General features: G+C 41.8%; 1 protein-coding gene and 1 long non-coding RNA gene across 3 annotated transcripts; one reads left to right on the plus strand and one right to left on the minus strand.

Moving 5' to 3' along the window:
• The first annotated feature begins 415 nt into the window (after positions 1-415).
• Positions 416-27,476, plus strand: cpxm2 (carboxypeptidase X (M14 family), member 2). Of its 2 annotated transcripts, XM_029528122.1 has the most exons (15): positions 416-516; positions 742-1,206; positions 3,538-3,636; positions 8,561-8,670; positions 10,996-11,135; positions 14,227-14,311; positions 14,747-14,897; positions 16,059-16,147; positions 18,018-18,141; positions 18,328-18,524; positions 21,421-21,600; positions 22,363-22,660; positions 22,978-23,117; positions 23,685-23,784; positions 26,532-27,476. In XM_029528122.1, exons 2-15 carry the CDS (start codon positions 939-941, stop codon positions 26,786-26,788), a joined length of 2,238 nt encoding a protein of 745 aa, XP_029383982.1. In that variant the 5' UTR covers positions 416-516; positions 742-938; the 3' UTR covers positions 26,789-27,476. The 2 variants fall into 2 exon arrangements, with proteins under 2 accessions (XP_029383982.1, XP_029383983.1); XM_029528123.1 differs by lacking the exons at positions 416-516; positions 742-1,206; positions 3,538-3,636 and adding an exon at positions 7,808-7,823.
• On the minus strand, positions 6,999-11,998 carry LOC115060248 (uncharacterized). The gene is made up of 3 exons (XR_003842254.1): positions 11,850-11,998; positions 10,990-11,148; positions 6,999-7,460 (listed from the first exon to the last, which is right to left on the minus strand). It is a non-coding gene; the product is annotated as an uncharacterized LOC115060248 (long non-coding RNA).
• Positions 27,477-27,816: the final 340 nt, after the last annotated feature.

A 27,816-nucleotide genomic window follows, 5' to 3' on the forward strand; every position in this document is an offset into this window, starting at 1 on the left:
TGATGAGCTGTGACATATGGGGCAGCGCTCCATCCCTGTGTTGAAACATGCCTGGATGCTCCAAAAAAAAGTTTTTCTTTTTTCTTTTCGTATGTGAAATTTCAGCTCCAGTTGTTAATGTGTAAATTACTGCAAAGTTTAAACTGGTCTTGCCTGTACAGCCTCAGAAAAAGGAGCCACAAGTTAAATATCTTGAGAGCGTAAAGAGATATCGTGTTTGTGCAATAAGTGCACTGACGGATGTGAATGAAAAATAAAGCAATCAAACGCTTCGGTTTATGTGTCAGTGTGGACTTAAAGCCCAACCCCTACATGGATCAAGAAGCTCGACTCTGTTTCTCATTTGGACACACAGAATTATAAGCTGGTTAAGAGCTGTTTAAGTCCCAGTGTTGGTTTCCCCCGCAGGAAAGAGGAAACTTTCCTCTGGTTAAAGCAGCGCCTGCCCCAGACAAAGTGGGAGGAGATGGAGATGAAAGGAGATCCTCAATGTGTCAATGCGTGTTTCTCAGAGAGGTTTTTGTCCCCATTTTACTTCTGCCCACACCAACAAAATGAGAATGTGTCAGCAGTATGGATTGGTTTGAATCTGAAACAGATTATGAAAAAAATGCTTCTGTTTGAGTCACCTGCCAGCATCTAAAGGAGAAAACTGCATTGTTTGTCTCCCTGGCTCTTCCCTGTCCTCTCCCTCATCTCCCAATCTCCGTCTTTCTCCCTCCCTCACTGCATTTTTCCCAGGCTAAGGCGCCCATGGACCCTCTGGCTCCGCTGCTTTCGTCAGTTACTTGGAGCGCTCTAAGAACTTTGTGAACTCTCCGTGTTGGAGTGCGAAGGAAGACAAGGGGGAGCAGTTGATGGGACACAGCCCGGCAGCAGCAGCAGGCTCCTTTGGAGACGGCATCAGGACTCTCAGCTGGAGATAATCCCCCTGGGTCATGACAAGACAGCGCCTCAGCCTCCTAACCCCACTGGCTCTGCTGGGACTCCTTGCGGGGCTTGCAGACCTCAGCCATGGCTCTACTGGCGAAGATGAGGATTACTACATGCAGGAGCTTATGACAAGAGAGCAATACAACCAGGTCCAAATGCTGGAGATACCTGACAGGCATGAGCACCCTGGACAAAACCATGCCAAGAAAATCCCCAAGGGGAAGGCAGACAGCAGCAGGCTGATGGATAAAACCACAGACGGTACAAAATCAGGTAAAAAGCATTGCCACCTCTCTGCAGCACCACTTTTTTTTTGTAGTCAGTCATTAACTTTATTTTACATTGACAGTTGTCACAGGGCAAAGGGAACATTTACCTTCGTCAACTTTAAATTAAAGTACATTTATGAGTCAGTGTTACCACTAGATGACAGTGTATGGTTAATCATCTCAGCTTTTTAGGGCAAGTTTTGAGTGAAGTTTTCAATAAAATATGACAGTTTAACATATGCAGATAATAAAGGATATTGTTCAATATTAAGAAGTAAAACCACAACTATATTAAAAGTGACAGTTTGCTGCAGTTGATGCTGAAGTGAAAAGTTGCATCTTATTGGACGCTGCAGTTTAATTACCTTTCCCAACGAGCGAGCCCCAGACTCAGTTTGATTAATTCAAGTGGAAATACTGAAACCTGCTGTCTTCTGGGACTGTGGAAGAGCAGCTGAATTCAATTCTTACAATGATGGATGTGCAGAGAGAGACAAAAAACAATAATAACAATGACCCCTTCAGGTCGTTTCCCCTCTCACTCCCACTACATATATATCAAAGTTATATTTCTGAGTGTGAACAGCAGTGTGAACCTTGCAGGTCAGGTCAGGGCTGCATTTCATGTCAACGCAAGAACACATGTGAAATCCACGTTTTCCCATGAGCAGGCAGAGCCAGCAGTGCCGTCCCGTTGTAGTCCGCGTGGAAATGTGGATGTGACGCTCAGCACATGCAGTAGCAGGTTTTTAGGTAGGTTTAAAATCCTGCCAGCAGATTGGAGGACCAACAGACGGGAGGATTTCTGTTGGTTGGTGGCAGATAATTAAGAGCAGCTGTGTCGACGGTGATCTCATATTTCAGGCATCTGGCTTCACATGTCTGAGCAGGGATACCTGGAGCAGGTGGGACAAGAGGAGGAATATAATAACAGAAACACACACGGAAACCACTTTTGATGGAGGTTTTTTCTTTTACCATCATTACACAGCAGCAGTTCATCAAAGTAAATGGTTGTTTTTGTGCACCTACAGAAACTTCAAATTAAATAGAAACTTACTTTAACAGGTTAAAAAGTGGAGACTCTTCAGGGAGCTATTTCTAAGTTTTGCTTTTGCTACCAGTAGTCGTGTCCAGCAGTGGAAAACGTCAGCATTAACACTTGTCAGATATTTTCTTTGACTAAGTTAGAATGCAAACCAGCCAGTCCTGGCCGAGCTCGTCAATTTCCATTTTGTGCTGAAGACAGCGCTGCTCAAAGGGTGTATTATAACGCCTTGTCTTGTAAATTCAATAACGACGGAAGTGGCAATCACTTCAGCCCCTTTTATTCCCACTGTACTTGGAGCAGCATTGAAGACAGTACCCTTCTCTGCAGATCACCTCAGTTTTACTGAACACTGTGGCGTGTTTCAGGTCATTGTTTTTCATTTGCACTCCACAATTTTATGTGTGTTTATGAGCGTTGCTCTGCATCCACTTTAATAAAAATCGGTTATAATATTTCATTATAGTACAATAGGGATGATATTTATTCTGTGTTCATGTCAACACAGAATAAACACACAGTAAACACATCATAACACTGCTTAGTCTCTGATAAGGTATCTTCTCCAATACCTCTCCAATACTATGTAAGCCAATATGAATAAAATGTTATGGCGATGTATTACTCTTTTCTATATGTATCTGTACTACACAACTCTCTGATGATCATATTTGTCTAAATCTGTTATTCTGAACCACGAATGCAGTATTTGTATTTGAGTATTTGACCTGTCGCCAGAATGAGATGCAGATAAAGACTTTCAGATGTGAGAAGGACTGTTATCACATGGGGCCAATCCTGCCCTGACACTTGATCAAATAAAAAGCACACGCCTTGCTTCTATCCTCAGTCCCTGGAATGTGACATACCACCTCCACCTTTCTTCTTGTACATATTTTTTTCATGATTGATTTTTGGACCTTTAGGCTATTACCTCATAAATATTATCGGTGAATGAAAGACTGTCATTGATAGTGAAAAGAAAATTGGATCTCCAGCTTAGCTACTGTGATCAATACATGTACAATACATCAATACAGTATAACAGACCATAAGAGCAAAACATTTTTAAAGGCTGTAGAGATCGTCTCTTGGTCCAGTCCCCAGTCCTGGATCCATCCATATGTGGGGGCTGGAATCCAGCAAAAGCTGTTTTCCTTTTACGTGTCAACAAAATTGCTTTCCCTCTCTATGAATCAGCAAGTTTGAATGTGATTCAACCTTTACGGTTCCCCTCCAAAAGAACACGTCTATATATTCCTGTATTCATGTAATTTCTTTCCTTAGTGAAAACACCCACCAAAAAGGCAGAGAAGAACAAGAAGAGCCCCTTGAAAGCCCCAAACAGCATCTCAGAAGGAGGACAACACAGCCCAATCAAAGAAGGTGAGTGAGGAACAACTACCACCTTCATTTGCTACGGGATATCCATGCACTCATAATAATTCATCCTCCCTCCGACATGCGGGGATCATTGCGCTGCTTTCACAGGAGCTGTTAGGATGAGAAAAAGGAAACGATATTTCTCAGAGCTGACAAATATTTTTGAGAGGCAATGATTTTCAGACATCATTTTTCTCCCTGAGAGGAAAAGTCTGGCAACACAAGACGATGCTCTGAAAAAGCAGAGACAAGCCACAGAGGCTCTGCCGTCCTCTTTTCCCATGAAGCATTGCGTTGGGTTTCCATGGATCACAGTACATTTGCAAAACTGACAGCAAGACGCCCCGAGTAGTCTTCCTGTCACATCGAATGACGGATTAAACCAACTTGATCAAAGTGTGATTTAGGCCAGAGTGCATATACATTGACCTCAGACTTTCCACAGCTCTGAACATACTGATGCTGCCCAGAGCACACTTTTTAGTGTGTGAGGCATTTAGCAGAATTGGAAGGTGTATTCAATAATGTTTGGCAGCTAAAACTGGGCGTGGGAGCCTGCCGAGAACCGATGTGTTTATGTTGAAACAATTGTAAGGAACGTACTGTGGCAGACAGAGAGGCTGCCATCTTTAAATTGCCACTCGGGGAATAGGAGCAGAAAGTTGGATATTCTTGCTTGTAGAAAAACTGGGAACTCCATGGTGACATGCCTGGCACAAAGCAGCCCACACATTTGAGACCTGGACGGCTCAGACTGCCAAAATCATGTTTTCATGGTTGAAAGTGTGACTCAACACCAATCTGTTTTCCAAATTTGTTCCAACGTCTCCTGGTAGCAGCTGCTTTATCAGGGTCAATCTTTGAACACCTCTAAAAGGTAGAAATCTCACACGTTCTATATATCAGCAGCTCTATTACTCATCTTAACAAATTGTCTGGCCTTGATTATTGTAATCATCTGGCCATAATTGGACATGTAGCAGAGACTCAGTTGCTGTTACATCCAGACATATAAACACAAGAGGGAATTCATCAAACATTCTTCCGAGACTAGCAGGGATTTTCAGAGTCAAATTCAATGGATGTTTCACCGGCTTGTTCATTATTCCCATCCAATGTAACAGAAATATGTGGAGCCAAGATGCTTCCGCTGAGATGTAACAGTTTGTCACATGTACAGTCAAGACACAAAGGCTGAGGCTGACAAAATGCTTTTGACGTTTTTGAAAGATTGGGCTGTTGAAAATTAAAAATTGGATGAAGGGCTGTGGTGCAGCTGTCTGATGATTTACATCCTGATCTTTCTCCCAAAGTGAGACCATGTGAAGAATCAACACAATCTTTCTTAAATTACATTCAATAAAACGGTCAGTAAAAGAGTTTGACTGGGATTTTTTTGTGGCTAATATTTGGGTATAAATTACTTTATTGGCTTGTGCTGAGTAAGCTGGCTAGCAAGCAAAGGTTGCTTTGATATTTTGATGTTAAGAGATCAGCCCTTATTTTTCTGTTGAGAGCTCTTTGTTTGGGAGCCTTCAGTAGATAACCATTATAAAATGCTGCTGTGACAAAAACTTGCATATGTGGCCTGAATAAACTGTGATACCGGAATTGATTTTGGCTCTTAGAAGCAGCATACAGTATGAGGCCTTCACTGTCTGTTTTGTCATTACTATTATATATCATTGTTGAGTCCAGATGTTGTGACTGGGTTATCTTGCAAAGGATTGCAAACAGATGGTAATAATAATTTATGGTTTCGCAGCATGGCAGACATCCATCTCTCTTTTTCTTTTTTTCTTTTTTTTTGTCCTCCTAACCTTGATCCCGTAGGCTGAGTTTCCCAAATTATGTTGTGATAGATCCATTGAGAAAGTCTCTGGACTTACAGTGTGTGTCTATAATGAAAGGTTTGTAATTATAGACCTTCCGGGGTCACAGGTGGAGCAACGCTTGTTTTATTGCTGTATAGAGTTACGGCTCCTACCAGTGGTTTTGCCTCTGGCTTTTTAATAAACTTTTACACTTTCAGTTTTACAGCAGTTGATTTGGTGTCCAGCTTAGCTTTCGCTATGCACCAAACAGAGATTTGCTCATGCATGTGTGGATTTTGGAAGCTGATCCTCAGTAAAAATGCTGGTGCACGTGACTGACGATCCTCAGTGGCTCAGACATATCAGGCTGATGGAACAGTTATAAAACACAAAGCCAGATTCCCCCAGAGGGCGTAAATATTTACTTTCCTGCCAATTTCACATACATGTATATACTGTAGAGATTTACATTCATGAGGAAAATTCCTTTGTCCTCTTTGTGTCTGTTGCACCTCTGAGATTTCATTGTGAAGCCAGTCCTGGCTCGATGACAGCGACATGTGAAGCATATGTTCAAACGGGCTGGTGCCCATTCGGAAATTCTTGCTCTGAAATTCCATTGTTGTTGTCCAGGGAAGTCTGCGAAGCGTTTAGTCTGACCCAGAGAGTCACTGGGCAGCAGGGAGTTTGCACGTCAGCCTTGATTTGCCCATTTGGCCCTCGCTGGGTGATCTCCGCTGTGGTGTAAAAGATGCGCCAATCTCCCACAAAGAGTTCTATTTAGCAACGACCCCCTTCTCAGTTACTGGAGTCACTTAGAGGCAGGCATTTGTTCAAATACGATGAAAACTCCCTCCAGCAGCAAAGGAAAAAATTGTTAAGTGTTGTGCAGCTTTCTCCAATAAAATCTGTGTTTTTCCAAAATGAAGGAAGAGGCAGACCTTGGACACAGCTGCCTGCCCGCCAGACCACTGCTGCGGCATCAGTGCCTGTTACTGGATAATTAGCCCTCCTCAGATTATTCATATTGATGACTCCTAATTGCCATCATCAGTACTGCCAGTAAACATATGAGCCAAGGGACTCGTTGCATTGATTGATCAGGTTCTAGTGTGGGCTGTAGAGATGAACTTGTGATTTTGGATTAAAATTCTGTTTTAAACAAGTTAGCATAATTAATAACCTTTTAACGACAGTTTGGCAAGAGACCTGAAACGTGGCAACATAAGGCAAATCACCGGGCTTGATTTGTGTTGGAGAAGAGCAGATATCGATCTTATGCTTCCGGAAAAATCTTTATCTAGGCATACCAAGCCTTAAATGACACATCTTGTGACAAGATGACTATTGCTTGCATTGTGGCATTTCTGCATGACTAAGCATGAGGCCACACAACATGCCTACAGCAAGACATCAAGGTCATTCACACTGCAGTCTGAATCACAGCTGCCAGGCATCACATACAGTTACTGGCTCCACTTTAGGTGTCCCCAGCTAACTCCACATCGCAGTCAGTTTTCAGAAACATGTCCGAGGCTGCTGTTCCTGAAAGCCATTTTTATTTATTTACTCTATCATGTACTACATTTACCCTCCCACCTTTTTATTCGGGTGTCCAACTCCTGATCTATTGTATTTACACTGACTGGTACCCAACTCAACCACAAACAACGACAACATAAAATGATTATGATAATAAGTCAGGAATCTCATTCTAAAGCTCAACGTTTAGTGTCAATCCACTGCAGAGTGGTTAAAGAGTGAAAGAGGGTTCATTTCAGACAAAGCATGAGATTTAATTCTGAGAAAATAAGTCAATAATGCTGATGAGGTCCCAGTTATGTCATCAGGGTTAGTCCAGCTTGGGCTTGGAGTCTTTCAAACAGAGAAATCTCTGTTATAGCTGTAGACACAGAGTTGGGAAGACGCCTAGTGTCTGTGGCAGTCAAGGTCAAACACAGGGGCGTGATTCGGTTGCATTAAGGGAACTGTAGACTCCACCGTCCACTTGACCTGCGGTAGAAATAAAAGGTCAGGATTTTCCTGCCTCTGCTCTCATCTGTCTGTTCCCCAACTAAATGAGGAGTGCAGCTCAAAATCACAGCTGCAGGTTTGTGTCTGATATTCCACAGGAATTTTAACAATCACTTCTCTGTGACTTGACCTGCGGCACCAAAGTTTCAGTCCAGCCGTACATGCTAGTTCCTGAGCAACAATGAGCAGTGTGTATAGGAACCTTACATTGATCCAAAGTTTGCATTTAGTCAACCTGTTGATTTCCCCACATCTGAAAAACTAAATATGAATCTTCATTATAACTGAAGCTTGTGAGAGATTTTCCTCTCATTTTATGGTCTAATAAAAAACTTCCACTAAGTTTGTGGTGGCAACTGCTGTAATTTTCCATTTTCTTTCAAGATAGTGATCTTGCTTTAGTACTTCTTAAGCAAATTAATTATGCATTCAATTTGCCTTTAGATGGATGTGATACTGTAGGTGTGCATTCCAAAATTACAAAAGAATCCTTCATAATGTAGTCATTAATCACCCATGATGCTTGACACATTTTGAAATTCATAGCAGTTGAGACATCAAAGTCTCAGGCTTTCCTTTTGTTGTTCAGCGTTCCAGCTTATTAGAGAATGAGCTTGTCTACACACAAAATTGTGTAACGTTGGTTGCACATGCAATTCAGTTTCATTGGTGTGTGTCTTTGTGTGATGAGGACGGACAGAACAAGGAGACATCAACACAATTAATGGACACTGATTTAAAAAAAAAAAAAAAAAAAGATATTCTGCTGTAATTTCGCTGTTTCACGTTATTAGCCAAAGCTGTTCACTGCTCACTGTGCTGACTGAATATATAATTAGACCTCCTCAGTTAGAAACCGAGTGCAGCTGCTCAGTGTTTGTTCACACATTTGAGCTCTCTGTGCAAAGTCTAAATTGCTCATTACTGTTGAGTCATTTTTGTCAAGCTATTACCAAATGCACGAGCCCTGACTCAGGAGTTATACACTTCACAGAAAGCAACGTCCAGGGAGTGATGCAACACATGATACAGTGCACAACATTACCTTCATATGCCAATTTGTCATTCTCATTACATAGAATGCCCTCCAATGGGATTGGAGACGCTGAAGATTGATGATTTCCAGCTTCACGCTTCAACTACGAAACGTTACGGCCTTGGTGCGCACAGAGGTCGTCTTAACATTCAGGTAAGACAGGAATATTAATTGTTGGCATGGTTTGGGCAAGCTTACCAGAAATGTTGGGGATCACATTACACCTTGGACAGTCTCAACTGTCCTTGTCTGGCTGTCATCTCTTTTGGAATCATTTACTACTAAGCAGCAATAGAAAAAAAATATGGCATTGAGACAGTATCTTTTAATTTTAAAGTCAATTTGAGTTCACATTTATGCTCCAAAGATGGCTGCTGTGATAACTCGCCTCAGTTAAATGTGGGTGACATTATTCTATTTCAGCTCACAGCATATTTTTAATACCTCAAAAGCTAACACAACAGAGAAAGCAATAGTGTTTCCATCAAACTGGGGGCACATGATCAAACCTAATAAAAAAGGGGTGGCATCTGCAGAACAGGTATTTCCTGTTAGTGCAAGCTGTGATTTGAGGGTATTAGCCTACATTCAGTCTGCAGCGAGTCTCGTCTTCTGCAGGCCGCATCCACCGGCAACGCTAATGAAACACACATGCATGCTGTCAATTCACTCAAGGGCGTTATGTTTCAGGAAATTTCCAAAACAGAGGATTTATTGTTTGTTGCATCCCTGTGTATTTGAGTGAACCTCAGGAATCAAGGACGGACAGAGATAGCGTCCATTCGAGAGCACAATTATCAGTAAATCAGGAGAACCACATCAGAAGCAGATGTTCCTGTTGAATCAGGCCTCTGGCCAGTGAACTTGGTTTGTTTCCACTTTTGAAGCTGTGACAGTTTATTTAGATTCCAGACACCAACAGCACTGAGATGAATTCTACTTTCTCTTGATATTACAAGATGCATACTAACAGGAAAAACAAACAAGTGAAGGATTGGAAAGTACTGAGAAAACTAAAAAAAAAAAAAAAAAAAAAAAAAGGGCAAGGCAAATATTACTGAAAGGGAGCAGTTCCGTAGAGCACAGACAGTGATGTGGGATACATGTGCCAGATTTTCTTTTTTAATGAACCAAGCAGTTCAGGGTCTGCATCTGGATTGGCACCAAAATGTAATCACTTGTTCCAGAGCCAAACCTTTACCCATAATTCACAGAAATCTGCTTGTTCTGCTTGTAACTGACAGACAAACTGAACATAAAACAGACTATCATTTGCTGCCGGCCATCATTCAACTGTAAACTTAGCGCATGCATTTTAGCTTTAGGATTCTGGCTGAAGGGAAGCTGAGCATGTAGAGCAGAAGGAGCAGAAGTCTCAGAGCTGGTGCACAACTATCTGGGCCAATTAGCTGAGCTGCTCCGAACAATATGAACTCTACCTGCGATGCCTTGTCATCATCTTGAGAACAACTATTACTGAACTCAAAGACAGCAAACACGCACAAAAGAAAGATGAAATATTAAATAAAAGTAATATAATGTCCAAAATTTTGTAAGAGCATCACTTTGGACATACAATGATTGATGATGATGACTTCACCCCAGTTTCAATCTGCAATTTGCATAATGGAACCTTAAACACATCTTTGAAGGGAGAATATTCAAATGTAGACATGTTCGGGCCCATTCTTCCATTTTGAAGAGAGTCTGGATTAAGGCATAATGAGAGAGGTGCATTCCAAGGAGACGCGGCACCTATGATAAAGAGGCAGCGATATTATCGACTCAGCATGTACAGAACTGAATGTCAACACAATGTTTAAATTGTGTTGAAGTCGATGAGCAATGTGGCCTTTCAGCATACAGCATGTGCGTGACAGTTCACACCACCTCGCTCTGAGCCAACATTGTCAAGCGGTGCAGCACAAGGCTTTACGGATGGAGGAGCATTTAATGCATTATAATTAGTTTAACATTTTCAGCTGTTGAACCATGCGAGCGTCAGGAAAACATGTCCTCGTGTTATATAAAGAAAAATGCGCACAAAAACTGTAGCAGAAAATTCTGTGATGCTGCTCTTTGGAAAAATTGGCCCTGTCTCTCAGATGTGCTTCGCTGTTTGTTTGTTGTTTTTTCTTCCCCTTGGTTACTCCCTTTAGCCGAGTACAGGCTGTCTACCATGCACTTGTTTTATCCACTTCAAATGCCGTCTTCATCATCATCATCGTGGAAGACATTTGTCTGGCTGAGTCTTGTCTAGGCAGCATATTTACATTGTCAGAAGATCAAATCTAAACATCTCAGCCTTGCTGGCTTCCTCTTCACTGTCAACACTTGAATAGTGTTCTTTTTACATTTGTAACACAGCCAAGATTGTGCGTCAGAAAAGCAGTAGCATGTATAGACTGCATGTGCGATTGAGTCAACATGCTCGTCTGGTATAAAACTGTGCTCCATGCAGCTGTTTCATACCTGCAGGCAGGCCTCTATGAAGATGACCTCTATGACGGGGCCTGGTGTGCGGGGAGAGATGACCCGCTCCAGTGGTTCGAGGTGGATGCCAGGAGGCTGACAAAGTTCACCGGGGTCATCACACAAGGCAGGAGCTCCCTCTGGTCGTGAGTAGGACCCCTGCAGACATGCATGGAGAGTTGCAGATGGTTGCACAGTGAGGATGAAGGAATTTCTTGTTGTCCATTCTGACTTGAAAGGATAATTGTGCAGGATGGGTTTTGTGCCAGTTTTCCAAAGTTTCCTACAATCCTTCAGATTTCTGTCTTGAGGTCGTTTTAGATCAGTTCATGTTTGTAAAACAGGAAAATAAATTCTGACAGTCAGAAAATCCAAGATATTGAATCTCCTGTTGAGGTTTGTCAAGTTTTTGTTTGCTGTGGAAAAGCTGTTGAATGCACACACAACGTTTGTTTTCTGGCCAACTAATCACCCAGAATTTGCAAGAAAAACTGGCTGGCTGTCATGTTATTAGTAACATACTTAGATTAAACCTGCCAAGTTTGTAAGATCCATTCTCTGGGAACATAAGTGTCTGTATTAACTACCATAGCAATGTGTCCAATATTTTTGATAATAATTTTCAGTTGAGACCAAACTGACAGTCCAGTAGAGCCTCACCATTACCGCTTGGCTAAATTAAACCAAAAAGCTACTTGGCCAAATTAAATATGGCATGTTTCTCATAATGACTATGGGAAAAGAAAACTGGAAGTGCTATTAAAAAAAAAAAAAAGCTCCAAATGTTTCTTGGATTTCTCTTTAAATCCAACTGGAAATTTTTGACTTCACAAATATAAACAACAGCTTTTCAATCTCACCCACGCGGCGCCGATCCTTCACTGGTGTTTGCCCTTTCACACGTCTTTTCCGATCCCCTCACAGTGGGATTGAGGATTTACTGATTGGAGTGCAGCCTCATTCCTTCATGTCACTTAAAAGGTCGCCACATTGTAGAAATAACAGGACAAAATATTTTTTCACCGGGCTGTCATCACGTGCTGAAGGGTAGAAAAAGAGGTGTGTGGCATGTGAGGATTATTTTTGAAAATGTCTATATATTAAGGTTGTCATATTTGCAGTAAGTTTTCTGACTGTAGTGTAGATTGAGTCACCGGCTAATTGTGTAAAATTTTACACATTTCTTTGAAATACATTTGGAAATCACACACACATCCTTGCTGGCTCAGTCACTGTGCCAGGATTACCAAAGTTAAAACATGTAATTGACATTCATTTGGATGCTGATGGTTTTTGTTGTATTAGGTCAACGTTGTCAAGCTTTGTCAGGTAGTTTCTATAGGTTAAAGGAAAATAAGTGTAAAACATCCTCTGGTGAGCTTCTCAGCCTTCAGTACCCTGAGTAACTTAACTCAGATTGAATTTGTGTCAATTCTGACCTGAATTCTCAGACGTGCAGAGAAAACACATGCTCCTCAGTACATTTGTGTATTTGGGCTCTTCAGAAATCCACTCCAGGCTCACAGAGGATTAGACGTGTGGTTTCTTATGGAGAGAGGCACCTGTTGTCATATTATTTTGCTTTGAAATTTTCAGCCCACACTAGATTCGCCAATATTCGCCCACACCTGGCTGTAAGCTGCTATTGTATCAGGGAGTAATGCAGAAAACTCATCCTCGCTCTGCAGACATGTGCTCTCAACTGAAATAATGTTGAGGTGATATTTTGAATGAGAGACACTGGTTGTGTCATTTATGTTTAGAAATCAGTGTTAATCCGTTAATACCAGCATTACACGGGTTGCCAGGTCTGATGTCGTAATTTAGATTTGTAAGACAAAAATATTTACTGACTAAAAATTTTGTTACGTATTACAGCAACACCTTTTTCAAACAAAATAAATAAAATCAATCGTGTTTTTTTTTTGCATGTGAATTGAGCTTAAGGGGAAGGTTGTGCTTGCATTTCAGCCAGTCCTCTGTTCACAAACCTCAGACCTAACAACTGCTTCTTTACATTCCCACTGTCCACCTACTCTAACTTCACTGTGTAATAATATTTGACAACTTTTGCCCTCTGTACTTCTTAATTGGCAAAGGTGGCACAGACTAGAAAGTGCTGCGTAGTTAGGGAGCATGGGGAGATACTTTATCAGTCTGTGTTTGTATTTTTCCTTCATGGCCAGCACAATCTAAGGGCCGAGAAGACATTGATTCCTGAGACAGACTTTCTCCTCAATTAGCTCTGTAGGGCATGTAGCTGTCTGTGGTGCCAGCTCAGGGGCTTCTGTCTGTAGCAGCACCTTAATTAGCAGAACTGGGAATTCCTTGCCAGGCTGTACCAGCTCAGCACTGATGTCTTTATCCAAAAGCTCTAATCGCTGCCAAACTACCTACTGCACACCCAGGGAAGAGCTCAGTTTAGCATGATGGGAAATTAAGTCATCAGAGAAGAAACTCTGTTCTGGTTTCCTCTTTCGCCTCTCTGCACTGTACAAATGCTACTTCTTACAGGCCATACTGGTGTGTTTGGAGGTTGTAGCTCTGCCTGTCCTGCACACTTACTGTGACACAATGGCATGATAGCTATGCATTGTAATGCAGTTTGTGATTGATTGTGTTCAGTGTGATGAACGACAGCTTGAGCATTTCTCAAGAGTGAACTATTATTTACCCAATTGGTTGGAAATGGAGGAAAACATGTATAATACTGTCTGGACATTTAACCTAACCTGGTTTGAACTGTATGAAATCTGTGATGTCTGTCATCTTTAAAACAACTTTATTATGGAACTGGAAAAACAGTAAGATGCCAATGTGTTAGATGAGAACCAACTCGAACACACAAGTCTAACTTCTCCTTTCACACAGACTGTCTTGAATGAAGGAATATATGGCAGCTTGAACTGCCGCTCAAATTTTTCATGAGTTCAGCAAAATGAACCAAAGAAATGGCATAAAATGTCTATCAGGTCTGACTTCCATCAGACTTAGGAATTTCTAAATCTTAACTTCACCAAAATAAAAATCAGCTGCATGGCATACTTCCCTTTTGCACATAATAAAAGCATTCAAATGATACCGCTGATATAAATCCTTTCACATCCTCTCAGATTTTCCATTTAAAATGGACTTCCGCCTGGTGAAATTGAAATGTGCCTGGACGTGTCACCTCAGTGCGCCAATGGCATCGAATTCAGCCTGACAGGATACTTCTTTTCCCCCCTCTCATAACAGAAGTGACTGGGTGACCTCGTACAAGGTCATGGTGAGCAACGACAGCCACACCTGGATAACTCTGAAGAACGGCTCCGCAGACTTGGTGAGTAACAAACATGACATTTAAAAATGACACATTCCCGACATACCCTGTCATCGACAAAGAGGGAAAGTTTCATCACGCTGTAAAGCTTTTGAGCTCCAGCGATATTCTTTCTCCGTGTAAACCTGTTTCACAAGGAGTCTAGTGTGGCCCTGCCTGACTGGAAGCAGATAGAAAAATTAATTCTTCCTTGAAAGTAATTACACAGGGAGCTTTGGGTCTCTGCTTATTTCCAAGTTAATGAGCTGAGAGCGGATAGCAGCTACGATCCTGAAGCAGACGGGGACCTCGTCTATTTGAAATAACCAAACACAGCAATACCTTTACAACAAATTTTAGGCTTTTTAGGCCCATTTGCATCAAAGACCGTTAACTTAGTTTCACTTAATCAAAATCATTTACTCACCATTTGGATGACGATGTTTGTCTCAGTAGATCTTCAGCGCCAACAGAGAAAAGGAGATTCCGGTCCGGAACATCTTCCCGACACCGGTGGTGGCCCGATACATCCGAGTCAACCCTCGCTCTTGGTTCAACATCGGCAACATCTGCATGAGAGTGGAGATCCTTGGCTGTCCAATGCCAGGTGACGGGTTTGTATGTACAAAGCAGGCACATAAATGATTTCAATAGAATCTAATGAATCTGATGAAAACTCCTACCTTGATCGATTGATGGAGTTTGATTTCTGAAGGCTCCAGCACAATAAGCTGCAAAGAATAAACAAAATCAACTTTGGCCAGTGAGAAACACTGAGGCTCAGTTAGGTTTACTTTGTAAGGTTTTTAAAATAATCACCCAAATCAGATAATTGTCGTATTCCTGATATTTATTGTTTCTTTTTTTTTCCTTCTTTCTTTTTAATTGGAGTTTGGTACACAAAACATTTCACTGCATATTGTCCTGTGTATGTGACAAATAAAAAAAGAAAACTGGACTGTGTTTAGTTATGTTCAGTTCCAAAAGCGGCTTGGTTGGTGATTTTAAATTATAATTATAAACTTTGTCGCCATCTTAACAATCGCACATATTTTCGGTCAGACAAAAATTGCTGTTTAGTGCAGAGGAAACACAAACAGTGAACAGTGTGACATTTTGCTGACCCAGTCATCCACTCTGACCTACAGAAAGTGGAGCTTTATAGCAGCATCACATTATTTGGTTTCCAGTTTAAGAGTATTATAAACTACTGTGCCATGTTTTGGCCCTTGGATTTCAGTGAAGCTTGCACACCCCTGCCAACAAAGCTTGTGATTTTTTTAAAACTACTGTTCTGCGTCTGAAAGCCATTCTTGCAATGTGATCTGTCTAAAAAGCATATATTTTTAATTGGCTTGAATGTTTGCACTGAGTAGTTAAGGGCCAGTTCACCATTTTATCAGCTGCAGGCTTTTAAACATCATCTGAAATCTGGAAATTCAAACTAGAATAGTTCCTCACAGAAATTTGAGGGGGTGGGGGGTTGTAATAAACCTCTCCATCTGTGTGTTGGGATGCCGGCAGAATCCTCAAAGGATGTTACCTCAAAACTTTGGCACAAAAACTTTCTGTAAGAATAGACACTACTATAGATATTGGAGAAAATATGGTTGAACCTGAGGGGGAGCGAGCAGCATTTATAGTCAGGACACACGGTATGATTGATCACCGCTGTCCATAGATATCATAGGAAAAAAAAAAACAGTAACTCATCATCCTTCTTTAATCTCTGAATATCAATGACTGTATGTTCTCTAATTCTCTGCAGATCCGAATAATTACTACCACAGACGCAATGAGGTCATAACAACAGATGACTTGGACTTCAGACACCACAGCTACAAAGAGATGAGGCAGGTGAGTCACAGCAAGCAGGAAACAGCAGCCTACTCAGGGGAGGCGGGGGGGCCACAGCACTTATTTTTACTTCAGCAAGGAGGCCAGAGCTGGGCGCGATAAAACATCCCGCCTAACTGTGAGCCAACAGCAGACAAGTTGTGTCCTTTGCAAGAACAAAGTGTTCAGCGGCTGCAAATGAACCCGACGCAGCCAGACGCATGAAAATGCATACAGCATCTTCTGGGTTTTGTCATTCCTTATTCATGTAGTTGTCATGAACACGACACGGCGGACAGCTGTGTCGGTCTCCATGAACCCTGTCACTGAATGATTGTGAAGGCTTACAGTAAGTGCTGCTGATCAGAAACGGTCGACTGCTGGTGTCCCAACCTGCTAAAGTGAGCCACGTCACTAAGACCTCGTCCAATTAACACTGTAAAGACAAATGAAACACTTTTCTTTTCTCGACATTTCTTTTACTACCTTTGAGGCTAATATGCGTCACACATGGGGTCCAGGCTCTGTCGACTATTTTTAAAAGCCAGCTTCTAAAGCCTTTTAACCTACTAACCCACACTACTTTCCTCCATGTATGTACCTCGTACCGTATCTCCATCTCACCCAAGGCAGTTTTTTTTTTTTTTTTTTTTTTTTTTTAAAAAGGACCCCAGAGTGGAAATCGTCCATCGTGGCTTTTCAAATCGAGTGCACATCCCTTGAGGAGTGAAAAAGAGATCTCTTAAAGACTTTTCTTTCAAAGATCAACGCTGATTGTAATATAGCAGTCTTGGGAGTGCCGATCTTGCCAGAGCAAGCAGGTGAAATCCATTTTAAAGGAGGAACATTTTCTGCATTTTTCAGAGAGGAAGGCTGTACATTGCATCTCCATTACCACAGCACATCCCAGCCAAGAAGCTTAGCCTACGTAAATAGTTTCGATGAATCAGATTAAAACAATGTCAGCACTGTTTAGTTTTATTTTAAGAGAAAAACACTCGCTAGGTTGTGTGCTGTTAAAAAAAAACAAAAAAAAAACAAAAAAAAAAAACACCTTTAAAGACACAACACTACATTGATCCTGCTAAATACTCTTCAGGTACATTTATCAAGGGGATTCTCTGCCTTATTAAACTGGATGCAATCTGTTGCTTAATGAACAAAGCCAGATGTTTGTGCGCTTGGTTAGAATAGTCAAGATTCAATCCAGACTTAATTAAAAGCCCCCCCCGACTGGTTAATGTCTTCCCAAGCAGCTTGACGAGTGAGTAAACGCAGATATCTGACTTTACTGCAGTCAACCTACTTCACAGCTTGTTTGTCTTTTTCCTGCTGCACTTATTCTTTCTGTCTCCACTCACGCCCATATGGGTAAATGAAAATCGCTATTTTAATCAGCAGCTCTACAGCTCCTCACACCGCCTCCCTCACTTCCTTCAGTGATATTAAATGAAAGGCAGCACTGGCGATATTGCTTTTTGAAATTTCCAATAACATGGAGATTATTTTGTAATAGTTTGAGACTTCACACAGGCCAAATTTAAAGTAGGAATTTATAAACATATTTTAAGTCAAATCTAAGTCAGCAAAAAAATAACATATGCTCTGTTTGTCAAAATGTTCCATATTCCATGACCTAATCATAACTTTTGTGTAAAATAATTGTTTAAGAAGTCACTACTCACCAGAAATGCAGAAAATTTTGTTTTCTACAACATTATTCTTTCCAAGGTAGCGGAGAAGAAGCTGCAAAACATATAATATCTCAAATTTGTACTTCTTAGCGTTTGAATAAATGCATACTTGTATAATTTCTACATGTGGAAGCGATTTGCTTCGATGAAACGTGTTGTGCATTAGGAGCTGATGCTTCCTTATTCACTTTCTGCAGCTGATGAAGGTGGTGAATGAAATGTGCCCCAACATCACCCGGATCTACAACATAGGAAAGAGCCAGAGTGGCCTCAAGCTGTACGCCATAGAGCTTTCTGACAACCCAGGAGAGCATGAAGTTGGTGAGTGAGTTTAAGGCGACAGGACGTGACCGCTCCATTTAATGTACAAAAATAAAACCACCAGAGACGTCACACAGTGTTCCTCAGTGTTTTTCTCCGGACATAAAGGGACGCTGATTGCATATTTAAGTCAGCATCTGTGCCCCCCACCTCTCATCTCTCCCTTCGTCTGAACCTGTTGACTAGGTGAACCGGAGTTTCGTTACGCAGCAGGTTCCCATGGCAACGAGGTGCTAGGAAGAGAGCTGCTCCTCCTGCTGATGCAGTTCATGTGTCTGGAGTATCTTTCTGGCAACCAGCGGATACGTCACCTGGTGGAAGAAACCAGGATCCATCTATTGCCTTCCGTCAACCCCGATGGGTACGAGAAAGCCTTTGAAGTGGTAGGTCTGCCAGACAGCCATTAGTGACCTCATATCGCACGCTGGCCTCTGGTGAAAGCAGCTCCGTATCTGAAAATTAGTTTGAGTGATCAGGTTGAGTATATATGAACAGCTTCCTGATGAATACTGAGCTCCAAATGTCTGTGTCTGTGTATATAGATGAACAGAAGTGGACACAGGCCTCCTGTTCTGTTATAAAACACATTGTTGAGCGCGATCTCAGGTCAGATGCAGGTCTGTGAGATTAAAGGCCCAGCAGAGACGGAAAGCAAATAGATAAAGACAAGTACGGAAGGACATGAGCAAGTCAGACAACACTTGGCTACAGCACAGTCAGTGACATCATGCCATTTGCTGGCCTGATGTGGAAGTGTGCTGTATGGCCTGGAGTTTTGTGACAAACAGATAACAGAGGTAAGACTTTAAAAGGGCGACTCGTTCATTCATTCATTCATCCATTCATCCATCTGTCTTCTACTGCCTGTCCATTATCTGGCTCGTGGGGGTTGCTGGAGCCAATCCCAGCTCACACTGGCCGAGAGCGGGGTACACTCAGACCTGCGGGCAATTTAGAGTCACCAGTGAACCTAAACATGATGTCTGACGGGGAGAACATGCCAACTGTGCACAGAAAGGCCCCGGGCCTGAGAACTGAACCCACAACCTTTCTGTTGTGGGGCAACAGCTCCAACCACAATGCCACATGGTGCTGTCCTAAGGTTGACTCCAAAAGTCAGATTTTTGCGTGGCTGAAGCAGTGACAGCAGTTTCGCACCTCTGAATCATTTTTGGTTCAATGTTTCAGTTTCACAGCTGCACATAGTTTTTAAATGTTGAGTTGGTTTTCACCAGCCCCGCAAATAAAACCAAAATCAGCTGTGTCTAGAAAACCGTCGAGGCGCCGCTGTAACCTAATGGCGAGACAAAATAATTTAGTGGCTGGCTTGAACAAGCTAAACACTCATATTTTTGCAAAACATTACTGAGAGAGGCAAATAATGGACCTGATATACATGTGACCAAAAACACAACTACATTTGCATCTGCTCTGTGTTTACATAAACATTTTTTTGCTGGAAATAACAGCTTGATTAGCCAACAGTTCATCCTGGTTATGTTTTCTGACGATTTATTATGGAGTGTTTCTGCCCCCTGGTGATAGAAAGTTACTCCAAAATTGAACTTTAAAGGTCCTATGTGTACGTTTTTGCTGTCGCTTCAATGTTAGCTATTGACGGGAGATGTTGCCAATTCAGTACCAAACTTCATTTCATGGCTCAGATCTGTCTCCATGGGTGGAAAGTGAATCCTTAACTCTTACCGCATTCACTGCTCACCATGCTCACTACAGGAGTTAGCATGTTCACCAGCTAAAATAAAGTCAGGAAGCAGCTGACCTCCGCTCTTGGCAAGGAATTCTGAGTCTACTGGATTTAATCCAGTTAAAAAAAAAAAAAAAAAAAAAAAAAAAAAGGCTAAGCTTTTTCATAAAAGCATAACAAGAATCTTTGATTATCCAACCCTGATCTATGTCCAAGCTCCAGTGACGTACCATCCCCCCACTAAATCACCCATTTCACCAATGAGTCTAATATCTTCTTAAACCTTATAATGTATAACATCAATGATTAAGGATGAACAATTATCAACTTTTTGCACAATCTAAATGCTAAACCTGACACTATATGGCCCAACTATACAACACATTGTACAGTCAGACAGTGACATTAAGAACAATCATTAAAAAACGCTTCACTTTCTTCTACCTCTTCTTCTTTGCTGTGTTTCAGCAGTAACCCAGACCAATTCATTTTAAATTACAGGGTTACTATAATTTAAAGGTGTGAAAACAAAAGAAAGAGAAATGTAAATGTAACCACTACACCTTATATTATGCACTTTAATAGCTATGAAATGATTACCCCACTAATATCTACTCACCATAATGCACAATCAGTGCGAGCCATCAGCTAGCCGGCAACCTCATTAATACAGCACACGAATCACTTGTTGTGGTGAAAGTCTAATTTAAGTCGGTCTCTTGATATTTTATTTTAAATGCAGCTTTCTTTTTGCTGTCTCCTCGTTGGCTCCTTCTCCCCTTATTAAACAAACTCTCCATCGACTTCTGTTTGAGGGCCATTTTTTCTTGTGCTAGCTTGCCAACTGGATGAGGCATGAAAAACACCTGGGGGTCAGGTGAGGGAGTGAGGCGTGGGTGGATGTGGCAACTTTTCAAAATAAATTAGCCGGAAAACTATTCAAAATAAAATGCGTATAATTTTAAACAAAGGCATGGGCTGAGGCAGGGGCGGATCTATGGGTGGGCCTGGATGTGCACAGGTCCAGTAAGATTCATGAACACAATCAAATCCTTTCATACGTGTAGATATTCATCTGACCAGCGTCCGACAGATTTTTTTACTCAATATAATTTGTATGCACATCTCAGCTTTAAAAAAAATCAGGCCCATCCAGATTTTTGCAGGTCTACCCATTAGCTGCATTCTGGCTCTGCCGCTGGGCTAAGCCAAGTTTTGGATGGGCTTGAGCCCCCCAGAAAAGGCCCAACCTCGCATAAAGACGTTATGCTCATCAGAGGGTGGAAAAAGTTTTTAACACATTTCCTGACATTTTTTGGAGAAAAACTACACATAATATCTTTTTGTTGTTTGCTTGTGTTGACCGTCCCTGACTCTGCAGCATCTTCCTCAGTTCACTGGCGGGGTGATGGGATGATGAGACCCCCTGCCTCCGCTGCTGTTTTCCACTATCTGATAACACTGCCGGGTGTCGGAAAGGATTAATAAAACTCCCCACTTCCCCACCAGGCCATCTCAGCCATGTTGCAACAAAAACTTTCTCAGAATTTCTTTTTTATTCTCCTTTTGCCCAGGGTTCAGAGCTCAGCGGCTGGTCTCTGGGTCGATGGAGCAATGATGGAATAGACATTCACCATAACTTCCCCGATCTCAACTCCATACTGTGGGAAGCCGAGGCTAAGAAGTGGATTCCTCGCAAAATGTTCAACCACCATGTGCCCATCCCAGAGTGGTACCAGTCCAAAAACGCCTCAGTGAGTCTGGCTGTTAGACGGAACGACTGTTGGTATCTCTGCAAGTAAAGCCGTGCCGTTTTTAGTTCAGTGGTGACAGCCATATTGATTTGTTGAAATTCAGCTCACATCTTTAATTGTGTGCATGTGAAGTAAGAAGGTCAGGTTTTTATCTTCCTGCTGCATCTTTAGTAATATGATCTCCCATTAGTTACACCAGTTTTCACCAGGAGGTCCTGAGTTGAGATCACGTCCTGCCTCAACCAGTTAAACAAAAGGACCATCTGCCTCTCGAAAAGAGCAAAACAACCACTGTCTATTTCGGGTGCAGCGGATGCATTTGCTATTTGTGACAGTGAGGCTGTGAGCTAAAATATGCCCAGCAATCTATTAAAAGCTCGTCCTCACGAGTGTTTTGATGTTACTGTGAGTCACACTTTGCCTCAAGAATAGCTGCAGCAGCTGCAGAGCTGGGATCCCCATCTGTGCTCAGGAAGCTGTGAAAACTGTTCCCGCTCGCCTCACCAACTGGCCCGAACACTACTCCGAGATAGCAGGGCGAGTTTAATTATATGAGTCCAACAACACAGAGGATTATAACCGGCAAACACAAAGCACTTGATCCTCAGCGGCTTTCAGCTTCTTGATGAGCGTCTTTTCACTTTCCAGAATAAATGTTCGTGACAGTTTACAGCATGAGAGTGATGACTTGACTGAGACCACATGGTAGTGACATTGTTTTCAGTTGCTTTCAGTTTTCAGCCTCCAGTCTCCCTGCTCTAGGTTGCCGTGGAGACACGGGCTCTGATAGCATGGATGGAGAAGATACCCTTTGTGCTGGGTGGTAACCTCCAAGGAGGGGAGCTGGTGGTGACCTTCCCATACGACAAAACTCGCTCTCAGGGGGTGACCAGGGAGCAGACCCCCACCCCAGATGACCACGTCTTCCGCTGGCTGGCCTTCTCCTACGCATCCACGCACCGCCTGATGACTGATGCCAACCGACGGGTCTGCCACACAGAAGACTTCGCCAAGGAGGACGGCACCGTGAATGGGGCATCCTGGCACACTGCGGCTGGCAGTTAGTGTCCACTGCCGTTTTCTCACTGAGCATGACACTCAGCTATGCAGGATTTTTCTGCTCAGCTCTGAGCCTTTGAGCCGTAGCTTTGTTTAGCACGCACATCTGCATATTCAGTGTTGAACCCCTTCGGCTGCTTCAGCCCCTCTAGGTTTCAGATAAAAGCATCATGTAAAAATTCAGAGGCAAACAAACAAAGCCAGGAAAAAACGAGAAAGCTTCAGACCCTGTTTCACTCTTGATCACCACAAATTACCTGATGAGATGCTGAGCCTGAGTTCTTGTCACCTGATATTCCCATGTTTTTTTCTTGGCAGGTATGAATGATTTCAGCTACTTGCACACCAACTGCTTTGAGTTGTCGATGTACGTGGGTTGTGACAAATTCCCTCATGAGAGCGAACTACCTGAGGAGTGGGAGAACAATCGCGAGTCTCTTCTTGTCTTCATGGAGCAGGTACAGAGGCACAGTAGCCCCCGCAGTGCACACATACACAAACAGAAACCCCAGCACACTTTTTTATTTTATTTATTTATTTTTTTTAGGGATGTGGTTGACCAAGTTTGACTTAATTTCCTCCTGTGATTCTTCTCACTTCTGTGCTGCATCAACACGACACAAGCTCCTACATGTCTGCACTCCACACATTATTGACTGTCAAACACAGAGAGGGATGTTTGTCAGAGAGTTTGCAGTAACAGTCAAAAGCAAAAACAAATTTAACCACAGGATCCTCTACAGGCTACGGGGGTCGGCCATTTAGAGAAAATTTATGTCTTTCAGCATAAAAAATAAACCCCAGAATCCATGACCTGAATATTTCATTTAAAAAAAGGAGCAAAATAAAGCTTATCTGCCTGTTATGCTGTAATCTGTCTCGTGAGCATTCCTCCTGCTGGGCAAGTTTTTATTAAAATATTGAGGAGGAACGAAAACATGTCATCAACATCAAACATCGCATTATATCATCATGTCATTTAATGTACATTGTAGGAAATTATTTGGTGGATTCTGACTGTGCAGGTGCATCGTGGGATCAAAGGTGTGGTGAGGGACCTTCAAGGTCGGGGAATAGCCAACGCCAAAGTTTCTGTGGAGGGAATCAGCCACGATGTTCGCACAGGTAAAATATCACATTTCCCCGGATTTGAGTGTATAATTTATTAATGGTTCATTTGAGCTAGCCACCTCAGAAATGTGCTCAGTGGATACAGCTGTCATTGTCTCTTTTTGCAGCATGTGGATGTGCTTTCCCCTGAATTCATATGAGTAAGCTCAGATTTTGCAGTCAAAGCAGCAGAAGCCCCCTCAGGGTGCACTGACTCCACTGTCTCCACACTTCAGCTTATTCCTCAGGAATGAGTCATGCTTACAGTAAGTTAGTCTTCTGGTGTTGAGGTGGTATTTAAAAAGGATAAACAAAAGCAGCTGATGTATTTATGTTGGAGTCTGACTCACGTCAAAGTCACTGCCAGCGTCTTCCAGGCCTTCTGCCCTGAATTTGACTATCGATTTGTGTGTCCTCAAGGCAATCTCTGCTGATGCCTAAAAAATGCAGCCTTTAAAGCTAAAGTAGTTTTGCACTTAGAGCGTGAAATCGAATGTCCAAAAGGACATTAGCCATTATTATTCCTGGAGCTAAGTATAAGTCACTGCTTCCTCTCAGAAACCCTGCTATTCTCAGTTGCAGTCAGGCAAGCTTTTAGGCTATTTATTTAGAAAAATGCACCTTTTCAGCAGCGTTGAATTTACTTTGGAACAGCACGGACTTTATAAACAGAAAGCAGTTGTCCTTCCTTCGGGATGAATCGGCTGTAGATCGCTGTAGATCATCAATGAGAGATGTTTTGCCAAACAAAGAATTCATTAGCTCATCAGCATTTCATCGGGATGCATTTCAGGGAACAATTAGATTCCCTTCAGCCGTCTCAGTGTGAGTAATGTGAGCGCAGATGTCCCCGTGTAACTGTTTGGATCGACCGTAGATCAGCAGCAGAGACGGAACTGCTCTCACATTTCATTTGTGTCTGTGACCGTTCAGACGTGTCAGGTGGGCGTTTGGAAGACGGCGAGGAAGCAGCGCTGCCATTTTTTTTATGAGTGATTCAGGGGCTGAAAATACACTTCCTGGGTCACACAAAGGCAGTGTTCAGCAGACAATCCGGCATGACAAAGCAGAGCTAATTAAAATAAATCTACTCGGGAATAAAGAGCAGCTCCTTTTCACACAAAGAACTTTTATTTGAGCTTTTAGATGACGGCTTTTCTTTCTTACTTGGCTGATCAAATCTACCTTTCTGGGACAAAATGTGAATACTGCTGCTGTTGGAGAAATAATGTGTATCTTTTATTTTTGTTGAGATTTCATGTCATGGGCCTTTATAGGCGAAGCCATCGAGGATAAACTGCCCATAGTGAAGAGTGGCTGTTATTAATGATTGTGCTGACAAAAATTAGAGCTTAAAAAAAAAAAAAAAAAAAAAGCTCTCGTGGTTTTGTGTTTTTGTATCCTGAGAACAGTGAAGCTCACGTCTCTTATTACTGTGAATTTCATTTTAATTTTCCAGGAAAACTGGTTTACCAGAAGCAGATAAAAATACATGAAGCGTTTTCCTTCCTCTTCTCACTCTTTAAAATTTGGACCCTCAGTTTTGTCTCTCACAAGTCGTCGTATGAAGGTGCAATGCTGAATTAGTATAATGCCTCCTTCATCACATTACAGAAAAACATACAGTGGACAGCTTTATATCATTGTGTGATGAAAGACGAAGCTGATAAACACATAGTAGGACTAAAATAAAATGCATAAATTAAAGAATTATAAGTATATATTGTATCATCATATAAGTGTATGCCCTGTGACTGGCTCCAACACCCCCCACCACCCAGAAAGGGATAAGCAACAGAGGATAAATGAATGCATAAGAATGTAATATATATCAGAGTCACTGTGAAGAAATGAACATACGTGGCCTCATAGGGATTAGTGAAAGATGGACACAACTGCAGGGTCTGGTCTATAATCTGGGCTGACTGACTGATCTCCACCGTTTCTGCTGCAACGCTTTGTATTAAGCTCTGATGCAGTAACTTTTACAGACGAGTGACTGAGAACAAGGTTTTGCACTGAAACGCCACTTTGACCAATCACATGTATCACTCAGTGAATTGGTAATACAGACCTGCCTCGAATCAAATCAGTGTCACAGACTGTTGTGTCCAGGAGTTGAGGTGAGTAATGGCTAGACTGCTGCTGTTCCCAGACAGTCGCTTCATTCTGTATGAGTGATAATAATATATTATAAATATAGCTGAAGTCACAGCACAGTCTTTGTCTTTGATTTATGTGTTTATTGCATCAGGATTCACCCTCATCTTGGTCGAGTATTTATGAATTTCTCCCTCAGACAAACAGGATTAGTTAAATAGGGAACAAAATGCTATAAATAATCCAACTAAAGCTGGAATTTCTTATATTTCAGATTTTATTGGAGCAGCGTGCAGATTTACTGATTTGCTTTGTCTTCATGGATGAAGTGAAATGAGGAAAGGACTGAGCAGTGAACTGAAGCTTTGACTTGAAATAAGTCCATTTCCAGCTGTGATATGACGACACGCAGGCGATACACATTGTCACACGTCTGCAGATGGAGCAAACAGTTCATTAGTTTTCAATTGTATCCCCTCAGTTTAACTTCAGTTTTACAACTGCTATTTATTGACTGAATTTTATGTTGTCAAAGAGGACAATAAGTCACTGGCGTTAAGTTCAAAAATTCATTTTGGAGTTCAGTGTGGGAAACTGTAAAGGCTGTGGTGAACATTATTTATTTATGTGTGTGTGTGTGTGTGTGTGTGTGTGTGTTTCAGCCGCTGATGGAGACTACTGGCGCTTGTTGAACCCCGGAGAGTACAGAGTGACAGCCAGGGCCGAGGGCTACAGCCTCAGCAGCAAGAAGTGCGAGGTGGGCTACGAGATGGGCGCCACCCGCTGTGACTTCACCATCAGCCGCACCAACCTGTCACGGATCAAAGAAATAATGGAAAAATTCAACAAGCAGCCCATCAGGCTCCCCGTCCGGCAGCTCCAAGCTCGCAGGTCCAGAGAAAGACGTATGGGAACATAATGGGTGAGACTGAAAGATGTATCAAAAACAAACATCTGCTCTGATCAGACAGAGATGAACTCTCGCTCTGGGTTTGGACTTCTGTCAGATTCCTCCACAGGTCTGCCACAGGTATTGCTGATTGGAGTTTGAAACTGTGGATTAACTTAAACGGGATGCTTTGTGCGTCTCTTGGTTTAGTTTGGTTTTGTCCCCAGGCATAAGCTCTCTATCGGTCACTGTTGTCCTCTCAGCTTTCATCTTTTATCCATATCCACTGTTAGGGTAATTTATCCTGCGCTCTTTCATCACTCCTGGAGACACAAATATGAATATCAAATGACAGATAAGAGAATGCAATCAATTAAGAACTTATTTTTTTAAATAAAGTAATATTTTATTACAAACTAAAATAAAAATGTCCTACTATCTAATTTTAGCTTGAGACAAACATGATTGTCATTATGTACATACGTATTAACTTATGTAACACAGTTATGTAAACCATTGCTAAAGCTTCATTACCTGCACTTGTACAATTTTCACTCCTTTAAGAAACTCATGGACACAGTGACCTTTTGAGTGTCACTGATTAGTTTTTGTATTTTTAAACTTTGCTTTTGTAAAATTATCTAATAAAGACCATGTTTGCACAACTTGACTGTAAGTGTAATGTCCGAACAATTACACAATAGGTCAGTGCATCAGCTTAATATGTAAAAATCTGAAATGCATAAATATAGCAAATGCTAATCTGTGTTTAAATATAAACATATGTCAAAATGTGCTGGCTCATTTTTATTCATAGTCGTTTCGTGCGTTTTTTTCTGAATTACACTACAGAACCAAAGTATTTCAGAGGCATCGTCATCGAAAGAGGAAGAATTGAGAAAGAAAGTGAGAATATCTGCAGTAATGAATAATTGACTGTGATCTTGCTGGATAACAGCACAGATAACATTAACACTATCTCAGATTTTACATTTGTTCCTCCTTTGATTGAACCTCTCTAATGGAAAGTAAATTCATTACATCCCCATAACTTAATT

This window comes from Echeneis naucrates, chromosome 19 (assembly GCF_900963305.1).
Source record: "Echeneis naucrates chromosome 19, fEcheNa1.1, whole genome shotgun sequence".
Lineage (NCBI taxonomy): Eukaryota > Metazoa > Chordata > Actinopteri > Carangiformes > Echeneidae > Echeneis > Echeneis naucrates.